General features: G+C 35.6%; 1 protein-coding gene and 1 long non-coding RNA gene across 2 annotated transcripts in view; one reads left to right on the top strand and one right to left on the bottom strand.

Annotated features, from left to right (window-relative positions):
- The first annotated feature begins 977 nt into the window (after positions 1–977).
- Positions 978–2,389, top strand: LOC134943386 (uncharacterized). The gene is made up of 3 exons (XR_010181508.1): positions 978–1,108; positions 1,236–1,302; positions 2,179–2,389. It is a non-coding gene; the product is annotated as an uncharacterized LOC134943386 (long non-coding RNA).
- A 1,991-nt stretch (positions 2,390–4,380) lies between these two features.
- LOC134944607 (serine-rich adhesin for platelets-like) overlaps positions 4,381–12,807 on the bottom strand; it is an 82,754-nt gene continuing 74,327 nt past the window's right edge. The window contains exons 2-6 of the mRNA XM_063933313.1: positions 9,795–10,257; positions 8,991–9,066; positions 7,077–7,541; positions 6,786–6,974; positions 4,381–6,623 (exon numbers count right to left, since the gene is read on the bottom strand). Of these exons, the coding sequence (XP_063789383.1) occupies positions 4,732–6,623; positions 6,786–6,974; positions 7,077–7,541; positions 8,991–9,066; positions 9,795–9,824 (2,652 nt within the window). The 5' untranslated portion in view covers positions 9,825–10,257 and the 3' untranslated portion in view covers positions 4,381–4,731. The remainder of the gene's footprint in view (positions 6,624–6,785; positions 6,975–7,076; positions 7,542–8,990; positions 9,067–9,794; positions 10,258–12,807) is intronic.

Here is a 12,807-nt window from a genome sequence, read left to right as displayed (position 1 = left end):
ATAAATTTTATTAATATTCTTCAATTAAAACAATTATATTGTTTATCAAACAGATTTACAATATTTTCTATATCAAAACAAATATATATATATATTTGGTTGCACCATTTTTGAAATCCTATTTTTACTGCAACGGTTAGATTTTTTTATTTGCCTAATTCATGGTGTACATGCTGTGGTTCTCCATTTGCTGTTGAAATAAACATCCCAGCATGCACTCTCACAGGTTTGCTTTTATTATATTTAAACATGTTGTCCATGCTTGCTGGGAGGTGTATTTAAAATGCCGAAGGAAACCATGGACTAGGTAATGGTTAGGCAACCTTTGTCTCACCAACTTCTGTGTAACTAAACTACCCAGCATGCACTGCCACAGTGTTGGCATCACTATAATAAAAAAAAAGTTTAAAGGCATGCTGTATGCTGTGGTTCCATAACTCATTTAGACACATGCTGTGTTATCCTGGCCTTATCCTTATGAAATAACTGTTTTTAACACAATGAGATAAATTCTAATTTATGTATAAACTGTAAAAATGCAAAACACTGATAGGTATTAATTAAATTTTTAATGTTTTATTGTGCATGTAACATACTAAATATTATGATTGGTTAATAACAATCTTACATTGTTACACCTCATTTCTCAAACAAGCAATACCCCCTTCCCTTAAATTTGATTATTTTTTTAAATTATAAAGAATTTATTAGCACACAAATGTCAATATAGTATAGTAGACACTAACTCTAAATTGATGTAACTGTAATGGTCTGCATGCAGGCTCAATCTAGCAGCAGCGATAGCGATGTTCGTCACCGCGCATCGCTATCGCAGAGGGGGCTACACACGAGTGATATGTGCAGAAAATCTAATCAATCTAGTCAGATTGATTAGATTTTAGCCATGGATCTTTCCATGAGTACCCCCCTTAATATTGCTCTCTAAATTGTATACAATTTCAAAGTGCATATCAACTATTCTAAACATTTGCTAACTTTTCTGCATTGCTAATATATTTACTCAATTTTTTTAAATTAGTTTACTGTTCTGACCTCCCAATCATCATCTGCAAGCCAAAGAAGATTTTTTCTCCTTATTACTTTCCAGGTAATATGCATTTTAAAACAATTTGATGTAGATAATTTGTCTTCTATTTATGTACCTTAATCATCTGTTCTAATGTAATAGTTTAATCTTGACATTGTTAATTATATTTTTTTTTCACCTAAACTAGTTATCTTGTTTGCCCTTCCAATCAACTGCAATCCGCTGATTAGGACTCCTCATTATTTGGTTTTGCGGTAACTATACCTATTGAAACAGTTTTTAGCATTTTTATATTTAGCCTGTTTACGTACTTTAATCAGCTCTTAACAAAACATATTACATACATTAAATAATATTTTTAATTTATTTCTTACATAATCTTGTTAACTGTTATGACCTTTGAAATGTCTGATATCCATATCTTCATTTTTAGATTCATTCCTTTTTTTTTTATTTAATTATAATTCTAAACTAAATTGTACTTCTAACATGAATCCTGGAATCATGTACCTTTAAAAATATTAACATATCTAAAATGAACATATTTGCTTTACCTATACACTAATATATATATTACTACACAGGACCATATCTCTAACTTTGGAAATGCCTAGTAAGGATCCACTCTCTATTGTTAATATTACATAACAATAAAATATTATTCAACTGAATATATTTATTTGAAAAAATATCATATTTAACTATATTGTTATGACAGCAATATATTTAACATTTTCCTATTGAATTATTTGAAACAATAACAAAAATAAAATGTTCTTAATTTTTATCCATCATTAATATAAACACTGTCAGATTAGGATGGCAATAGTATTTCCACATCTTCTTCAGAAACTGTGTATATTTACCAAAATATAGTACAATAAGAAAATTATACAATACGAATAAAACAGTGTAATATCTCTCAATGTTTGGGTATTAAAGTTGACAGATTTTTTCCCTTAATGTAAAATAAAAAACGATTACTCTTAGATTAACAAATATGACAAAAAATTTTTTTTTTGTTTTTATATTATTATATAGAAAACACGTAAAAAATGTTCATTTTTTAAATTTTTTTATTGAATCATCATTGTTTGTGCACACAGTGTATGACTATTTTTTCAATACAGGAAAAGAAACTTGATCCACAATGAATCCACAACAAAGAATATGAAAACCATCTTGATCCTACATAACATAATCTGATGCGGTGATATTATTCTTATTAATCTTTATTATAGAAACATATACAATATATTTTTTTCAAGATTTATTTATAAATCTATTACCAGTTATAATATGTTAACCTGTTCAAAGTTCACCCTTTAGAAAATAAAACTTTTATTCATTGAAAATACTATGTTAGCTTATTGTTTTTATTATTATTCCTCATACTTACAGCACCCTAAAACTTAAATGACGCAATATGTGGGAAATACATACGCGTGTATGTCTTTGAGGGAAACATGGGAAATGATGATAGCGTCAATTGGCTAGATGGTTTACGCCATCAAAGAACCATATATATTTGCTAATCTGATCCCATCCTTACCTTCATAATTTTAATTTACAATTCCAATTTTTTATATATCAATATTAAAAATTTACTATTTTGCGAGTTTGGAAGCAAAATTGTGTAATGTGTACATTAAACACACAAATATGTTCCGATTGGTAATCTATTCAAATATTATTGCAAATACAATTAGAATATATAAATAGTGGGAGCGCAGAATGAATCCAATATATTATTTTATTTAAAATATTAATATGTCATCCACATAAAAATGCAGTACATGAACTAGCCTAAGAAAAAACAATTGATATTATATAAATGTAAACGAGACTGCCATATCTCCTGAACAAATATGAATAAAAAACCTTTAATAAACCCTAGTTAGGGCTGCATTAATGCTTCATGAAAATCAGCCGTGCGTCCACGAGCTGAAATGATTGTAAAAAGGAGACTGCTAAAAAGTGCCTCTGTTATAAGTCACTGTCCTCCTTATACACAATAGAATCTCATTGGTAGAGAGTGTCCCAGTACTGGACTTGCGGACAACCGTGCTGTAGTATTATGTGTCAAATGGATAGTGATGGTCAAATTAAATTTGTGGTATATCACCTGATGTAGAAGCCTCTCCGTCAAAGGCGCTGTACTGAGCCGGGTTTGCTGGGGCTCTGTGCAGTGAACGTACAGCTGGTCTCGTCACCGGTGTACCATCCAGATGAACACGGTAGTTTAATTCTGCTGAAGGATGCTGTACCAGTCTGGATATGCAACAGTGTAAAAATACTGGAGCAGCAGATTCTCCGTCCGCTGGTGGAAAAATCTGTATTAATTGCGGCTACGGTCCACTGGATGCATGCGGGTCACAGGGTGTTAAGAGAATATAGCAGTCCAAATGAGGTACTTCAAAGGAGTACCTTAACGCGTTTCTCGTCCCACAACGCTGGCCGTTTCATCAGAAGGAAATGAATTTTATTTCATTTCAAAGGTACTCCTTTGAAGGACCACATTTGGACTGCTATATTCTCCTGACACCCTGTGAGCCGCATGCATCGAGTGGACCGTAGCCGCAATTAATACGGATTTTTACACCAGCGGAGGGAGAATCTGCTGCTCCAGTATTTTTACACTGTTGCATATCCAGACTGGTACAGCATCCTTCAGCAGAATTAAACTACCGTGTTCATCTGGATGGTACACCGGTGACGAGACCAGCTGTACGTTCACTGCACAGAGCCCCAGCAAACCCGGCTCAGTACAGCGCCTTTGACGGAGAGGCTTCTACATCAGGTGATATACCTATATTCCTTTTCATTATACGTCTTAAAATATTTTTATACAACTGCTTTTTACTATATAATCCGTTTTAATACATTTTTTACAATTGTAGAGGAATCGGTTTTATATGTATTTTTTAGAAAGCAATTGTTAAATATTTTTTATTATTGATAAAATAAATTGTTATTTCTCTTTTATATAAAAAGGAGTTTTTTTCTAATTCCAGTCCTTTATATTTGATACTCGAGTCCGCTAAATATTTTTTGTAAATAAAAAACACCAGCCGGTCGCCAGTACCCCTATCTATCCATATATATTTAAAAGTTTATTATATCCTGTTTAACACTCTTCTTCCTTATGTCTTTACTCTTTTTTTATTTGTTTTCCTTTTATATTTCAGGCAACTTTGTCTACATGTGTGTTTCCAGAGCTCTGGTCCTCTACATAAAACAAATATATTTGTATGCTACATGCCAGCATTTTGCTTATACTCCACTCTTGTGATGTCTAAACTTGTAGCCTATAACACTCTGCTAAGACTGTATCCAAAGTAAATCAAATGATTTTTTTTTTTTGAAAAATTTACAAACCATACACAAAATTACAATAGAAAATCAATGTAGGATTAACTTAGTTTCCTATTGAGTTTGGTGATTCAAACTCGCAATTTGAATAAGAAGCCTATGGCTAAAACTAATTAAAAATAATAAATGTTAGTGTTATATGTAGGATTTTTTAAGTGCAGGATGATGATCGTTGAGTAGGGCACATTTGTTATCTTGAGGAAACACATTTTTTATGTTACGTTTTTCAAAAAAAGCATAGCACATATGTCTCACCATATTTAGTTATCTGATAATGCAATCTATATACATTTATTCATTACCTTTAATATTTAAGCTTCATCCTCATCGTTAGCTTCCTGTCTCTTCCAATGTTGAATTTGAATATTTGCACGCTCTAATCTTACTCGAAGATCCATATTCTCATCATAGCTTGAGCTAGGTCGATAAGCCAATTGCAATCTTGAATGCACTTCTGATGCTACAGCTATGCTTCTCAAATTTGTGTTTTCAGGGCTGTATTCAGAGGGTACAGGTGCAGCGGTGGATTTATACTTTCCTGGTGCAGCGGTGGATTCTGAGGGTCCTGAGTCAGCGGGGGATTCTGAGGCAATTTGTCCAGTAGTGGATTCTGAGTGTCCTGGTTTTGGCTTCAATAAATAGGGCCCTGGTGCAGTGGTGGATACATTGAGGCCTCTATAAGCAGTGGATACATAGTCTCCATGTAAGTTGTTGTATACATAGGGTCCTGCTAAAGTGGAGGATACATAGGGTCCTGTAAAAGTAGTGGATACATAGGGTCTTGATGCAGGGATGGATACATAGGGTTCTGCTAAAATTGAGGATACATAGTGTCCTGTTACAGTCGTGGATACAGAGGGTTCTGTTGCAGTGGTGGATACATAGGGTCTTGCTAAAGTGGAGGATACATAGGGTCCTGTAAAAGTAGTGGATACATAGGGTCTTGATGCAGGGATGGATACATAGGGTTCTGCTAAAATTGAGGATACATAGTGTCCTGTTACAGTCGTGGATACAGAGGGTTCTGTTGCAGTGGTGGATACATAGGGTCTTGCTAAAGTTGAGGATACATAGGGTCCTGTAAAAGTAGTGGATACATAGGGTCTTGATGCAGGGATGGATACATAGGGTTCTGCTAAAGTTGAGGATACATAGTGTCCTGTTACAGTCGTGCATACATAGGGTTCTGTTGCAGTGGTGGATACATAGGGTCTTGGTGCAGGGATGGATGCATAGGGTCCTGCAAAAGTGGAGGATACACAGGGTCCTGTTTCACGTATGGATACATAGGGTCCTGATAATGTCGAGGATACATAGGGTCCTGTTAAAGTAGTGGATACATAGGGTCTTGGTGCAGGGATGGATACATAGGGTCCCGCAAAAGTGGAGGATACACAGGGTCCTGTTGCAGGTATGGATACATAGGGTCCTGATAATGTCGAGGATACATAGGGTCCTGTTAAAGTAGTGGATAGATAGGGTCCTGCTGCAGTGGTGGATACATAGGGTCCTGGTAAAGTGTAGGATACATATGGTCCTGTTAAAGTGGTGGAAACATTGGTACTTGCTGCAGCAGTGGATACAGAGTATACTGGTAAAGTGGTGGATACATAGGTTACTGTTGCAGTGGTGGATACATAGGGTCCTGGTAAAGTGGTGGATACATCTGTTCCTGCTGCAGGGGTGGATACAGATTCTCCTGGTAAAGTGGTGTATAGATAGGTTCCAGGTGCAGCGCTCGTTGCATACTCTCTGTGTGTAGAGCTTGTTACATAGTCTCCACGTGTACAGCTGGATACAAAGGTTCCTGCTGTAGCATTGGATATACAAGAAGGATTATCTGATCTGGACATTCTTTGTCTTTCTTCTGTCAACAGTTGCATGAAAGTGGAAATCATGCGTGTGATGGTAATAGTCTCATACTGCCATGCTAGCATTTGATTTATACTGTGCTGCATCTGTTGGTAGTTGATTGCTGCCACATTCTGTGATGAAACAAGATGATCGTAAAAATTTGCAAGAGTGACAAGTGCTTGATTCTGTTGTCTTTGTGTTGTGTTGAGAATCTGTATATTATTATTCAGCTGATTTATTTGATGTTCAATTTTTTTCATTTCTTCATTTCTATTCCTCTCAATTAGCTGCATGGCTTCCTTTAAAGAATCCTGTTGGCTAATGGTTTGTGATCTGCTAACTTCACATTCTGTGTGTATAAAAAGTTCTAGGTACAGTTAATACATCAAGTTACAGACAATTTATTAAGTATAGTTAGAAGAACCAAAAAATCAAGTTATAAAAAAACCAGTATCTATTAATGATAGTGGATCTCATTAAAATCTATGTTTTATACATTAAAAAAATTTACCTTGATTTGTAGAGTCCAGGAATTGGTCTTGAAGACCATGGTCAATTACACTAGAATGTGCAGTCTCTGCATTCAATTCCACCTGGTTGGTATCTTCTGTATCAATATTACTTTTCTGGCTGTGCAATACAGGCTCCTCATTAATGTTATCCTGTGTCTGTGTGGCAGTCACCATGTTGCTTTCTATGGCTTAAAACATAATAGATAAATACCATTCATCTTAAACATAGTTTTTAACCATATTGAATATCAATGATAGTAAATTTTATTTATATTGATTAAAATAAATACCTTTATCTAACATTAAAGGGTTTAGCATGGTTGAATTTTCATCCTCCATGAAAGGATCATCCATTGTTGATTGTTCTTGCCTCATGGATGTTTCATTTACCGTGGAAGTCTCTACCGTAGTGGAACTGTGAACCACAGAAGAATATTCTTGCATCATTGATGTTTGGTCCACCGTGGAATGATCATCCACTCTTGCCGAATGTTTCAGCATTGATGGTTCGGCCACAAAGGAAGTATCATCCACTGTCGAAGTATGTTGCAGCATTGATGGTTGGTCCAACATGGTAGCATGGTCCGCTGTTGCATCATGATGCAGCATTGATGGTTCGTCCACCATGGAAGGATTGTCCAATGTTAAAATATGTGGCATCACTGATGGTTCATCCGCAGTTGAAGGAAAATTGTCTGTCATAACTGTTTTTGTTTCAGAAAAAGAAACTTTCCTTGAAATTGTTGTAAAGGAACCTGAAATAAATAATAGGTATATTTAACATTGCATACATATAAATACATAATATTTTATAGACATTACAATATTTCTAGCATTATAAAACTGTGTAAAGCATACCTCAAAAATGTATTTACTTATATTTTTATAGTAATATTTTTTAATACATATAATATTTTATTATATTTATTATTATTATTTTATTACAACAGAAAAAAGCCTTTTTGGCTCAATAATATAGCTTATAATCCAATTTTTGATTTATTTCTACAACATAGGGTAAAACATTATAGCTAGCACAATATTATTTTACAGTAGGAGGGCATGTTTATAAAATTAGAATAAGATGCTAGATAGCATGTGTGTATGTTTTTAGGTTCAACGCTAACTCAGGAAAGTAGGTAGCAATTTACAACACACTGTGGAAATATTTGACTAAAAATCTGTAAAAAAATAATGTGAGTCTAATACAAAGCTCTAACACTTATCTGTGTGGCCGGTAAGGGGGTGACAGTTAAAAATCATTACTGGTCGGCCTTGCGTGGATGAATAGTGACAAGACATAAGTGTATGGAGAAGGGTTGTCGGTAATTAGTTATATAGTAAAAAATTTCAACATGGGTTTTTAATTCTGTTTTTGTTCTCACATTCCTCGTTAAGTGATGTGTTGTGTAAGGTGCCTAGCTCAGCTACCGCTGTATTATTTGCAGGTTCCCATTCCCAATTGTTGTCCAAGTTGATCCTTAAATAGGAAGAAAAATAACTAATTAAATTAAGAAGGTTGGACTCAGGTCTACTTATTTCTCATGTCAATCTAATGACCATGTCTACATAATAAATGTTGACTTTTAGTAGCCCAATCAATGTTTATCTACCTAATGACCTCCTACATGAAAAAATTAAGTTCGGATATCTTACATATATAACATAGTGAGGGTTGCCTGTAGTCCACACATTTACAGCATTTAGAAGAGTAGCATCAGCAGCAGGATTGGGCTGATAAAGAATGGCATAATTCTCCTTTGCGCCTGCAATTTTAACCATTGGCGGCAGCAGCGTTCGTAGAATGTCCTTTATAAGTGTAATTATTGATAATCAATTACAAAGTAATCAGTTAACTTTTGGTATATCTCGTTGATAAAACGAGAGACATAAGTAAGAGATTTTAATTTAATTAATTTATTTTGATTATACTAGCATTTACTTAGCAATGAACTATTTTTTCAGCTAATAATTATATATGTATTTAAAAAAAAAAATTACATTGATTTTTAATTATGACCAAAGTATTTATTTTGGCTCAATAGAACAAAGAAATTAACAGTATATGTTTTCATATGCACTATATTTTGAAATATCTTACATAAACTATTTATTATCTAACTCACGATATAACATCATACAATATTGCAAACATTATTTACTGTTTAGTTGTAACGTTTTTACTTTTGTTTTAAATTTTTTACCAGACTGTTGCTCTTCCAAATTCTTCTGCTTTTTCTTATGTTTTCTTTTGATTTTTTTCTTGAGCAACCTTAAGTTCTTTAGCAAATATAAAAAATAAAATAAAAATATTACAGTTACTAAACATTTTAATATCACACACACACACACACACACACACACACACACACACACACACACACACACACACACACACACACACACACATTGAGTAAACCTTATCCTAAATGATGGGTTCAGGTACTATTTTGGATATACAATTTGAAAGTATTTGTACTAACTGCATATCATAATGAGATCGCATGGCGATGGTGTCCAAATTGAAGCACAGAGTGCATTTATGTTTAATATACACATTATACACAAACCCGTAAGGTCATTTTATACAATTTTTTAACATACTTTGTGCATTAAACAAAGTGTGTGTATATTTACACAATTAATTTGTTTCATATACACATTATACAAACAGCCTGAAGGTCAATTTATGTAATTTTCTTTATAATGTTGTGTATTAAAATAATTATTTTCACATTTGCCATCATAAAACAAATTTTTCACTATCTTACTCTCCCATTAAAATCTATGTGTAAAATTTTTTTCTTTTATTGATTGATATTGGGATATGGCATACTCCACCTATGTTTGTGTGTATATAGATATAGACACACACACATCTGGTGGATTGATATTTTTCATGGACAATACGATAATATATCTATCTATCTATCTATCTATCTATCTATCTATCTATCTATCTATCTAGATATAGTTATATACATATTTATAGTTTGTAAAATAGTTACCCTGGGAACCAGTGGGTGGCCTCTCGTCATCTTGTACCATTCTAAAGTGCTCTTCTAGTTTTTTCTCCCAAACCTTTTGGAGTTTTCTTCTACACTTTATTTTATGATTTGTCTTCCTCTTACAGTCACGTAGTCTCTTTTTGCAGCTTTCAGGAGTTCGATGTATATCTCGAGCTGTAGACACAGATTTTGCTATTTCTTCCCAAGTATTATTTTTAAATTTCTGGTGTACATTAAAAGCTTCGGGACCAAATAGCTGACATGTATGATGAATAACTTGGTCAATGAGGGTGTCTGTTTCATCATCTGTGAACTTTGGGGCCCTGTGGATGCTTCCTTCATCAGGAGATTCATATTCATCATGAGAAGCATCACTGTGACTCTTCTGACTGTGAGATGTTTCAGCTTCATCTTGAGTAAGTGAGGTTCGTTTTCTGCTACCACCCTCTGCCATTTTTTAAAACTAATACAATATAAATAAAGACAAAGATTTACTAAATAATTCTATATATATGTTCTATAATTTTTTTCTATTAATCATTTATTAATTAAGAATTATGTTTTCAATTTATCTGGAGCCATGCACTGATACTTAGATGCCAAATAATTCACTAGCCTTGAAACATCAATCGATGGTAGTAAACCATCTGTTTCTCCCCATCAATGTTAAAATTATTCAAACCTGATATAGACCTTGAAAAAGGGACAGCATAGTCCAGAAACGCGTTGGTTTGCCATGCTGTGCCTTATTCCATAATCAAGACGGACAATCTCTGCATGCTTTGGGTAACATTTGTGATTCTAAACTCTGGAGCCTACTGCTTTCTCAACACCTGCGGCTCACACCAAATATAAGGGTACGATCACTTTCCTGCCTTCATTGTGAATCACAACGTGTTTGAGATTTTTTTTTTTTCATATTTTTTTTCTTTTATGAAATATTTTACATTATACATAGCAGCGGATTGGTTGCCATGGCCAACTTCTCCACTGGCTCACTTTAACACACTTTTCAATGCTTCATGAATAGATCACTATGGGAGAGACGTCATGAGATCTCTGCCATAGCAGCGCCGTACAGACACTAGAGGTCAGTAATGACCTCTAGTATCTGTCACTGGAGACGGCTACAGCGGACGCCCACACAGTCCACGGCGTCTGCTGCAGACGGGGAGCGGGCAGGCGGCGGTGACTGCGGACACAGGACGCAGCGCACTGGGCGTATGCACTGCTTGAATGCACAAATAACCGCTCATGGCAATACCAAATCAATATCAGCAGCATAACTATTTCTCAGTAACAGTGTTTTAAGTGGGATGGCCATGGGTGTGTTCAGCTGCGATGTGAAAAGTGTGAGTGGACAAATATGGTCACTAAAGGGTCTATTCATACAGAAAACGAAAACATAATTGCTACTTATCACTACACATCGCATTGCTTTGATGCGATGTATAGCTGTGATAAGTAGCAATTAATGTATACTTACCCTTAAGACGATGCGCTGCGGTGTCTAGGGCTATTGCGGTGAGGTCTGCTCCAGCGGTCCTTCCCAGCGATGCGCGGGGTACAGCGGAGGGTCACTTTGCGCATGCGCAGGGTGTTTACCTCCCGTCAGCCCGAAGTAGTTGCTGTGAGGTCGGGGGGCAGAGCCAGCGCGAGGTGCAGAGCAGTGATCGGGGAAGCATTGAGCTTCCCTGATGTCTCCGCACTACAGTTCAGGTTACGGCGTCCTGAGATGGCGAACCTGGACTCCATGGAGAAGCGGAAAGCAGAGCTTTCCACACCTTCATGAATCGCACTCACCATACAAAGGTATGGTGATGCGATTCAGGCACAGAGCGGGGGTAACGCTGGAGAAGTCAGAGACTTCTACACGTTAACCCGCTCTGTGAATTGCAGTAGGCAGAGAAAAGCCCTGTTTACCGCCAAAAAAAGGTCTTTTCAATGCTACATGAATAGACCCCCAACTGTGCTATGGGAGACCATATATGGTTTCAGTCATAGATGGCCATCCTAGCTTTCCATGAAAGACCCGCTGACCAATCAAAGATCAGGGGTGGTGAGTCACGGGTGCTGTGGTCTAAACTACGATCGTTATAAAAAAATATATATATATATATATATTTTTATAACATACATAAATATTGGTTTAGGCTGAGACAGTGATGTACAGAAAACATAGGTTCTCCACCATCGCTGGGAAAAGTATTCTACATCGGTCATAAACCTTGAATTAATTTGATTCATAGATGAACGATAGTCATCCCTAGTGTATTTATCTATGTGGGATAGCACAAATGTATGTTGTGACAATAATCCTTCCTCACATCCAAGACACAGTTGCCACACCCTGCTGGGCTCTGCAATGTGATAAGGGTTGGGTGACATAGCTGTGTATCTGTGCAGTGATGCTAGATGTCTTTAGCATGATGAACAGGCAGCCAAGCATGGAGTTTAATCGGCGCCATTTTGTAATTGGGAACGTACTGTCAGTCACTCTGACTGCAAAACGGCAATAAAACACAGCTATGTTATCACAAAACCAGATAAGTTTACAAAGCCAGATAAAACTGTTCCAGTAACTGTAGTACGATTGGTTGTAATGGATGCAGGGCCGAGGTGTGGTATGGTTAGCAGAGGGTATCTTTAAGATGGATGTAACACATTAATGTAGATTGCTGCATTTGACTGTCAGAAGGAGTTAATCTAAAAAAACCAAGCAGCTAGTGATAGTGAACTCGGTATTATGTAGATCTTGAGGAGGAAACATTTATAAAGAGTGTGTGTGTTTTGTATTTGTCTGAAACGACCTATATTTTGTTCTAACTGTGAAGAATAGAATTAGATGAAAGTTTGAAATTTACCTTAACAGGAAATACAATTATCTTATTGTAAAAAATCAATAGAATACAGCATACCCGGTTTAGTGGTCTCTGACGCAGTGGGTAAATACAGATTACTTACGCTGACACTCATGAGCGCTGTTCTCAAAATGGCGCCTAAGCAAGGGTCG

This window comes from Pseudophryne corroboree, chromosome 7, assembly GCF_028390025.1.
Source record: "Pseudophryne corroboree isolate aPseCor3 chromosome 7, aPseCor3.hap2, whole genome shotgun sequence".
Taxonomy (NCBI): domain Eukaryota; kingdom Metazoa; phylum Chordata; class Amphibia; order Anura; family Myobatrachidae; genus Pseudophryne; species Pseudophryne corroboree.
This window is presented reverse-complemented; position numbering and strand designations above follow the sequence as displayed.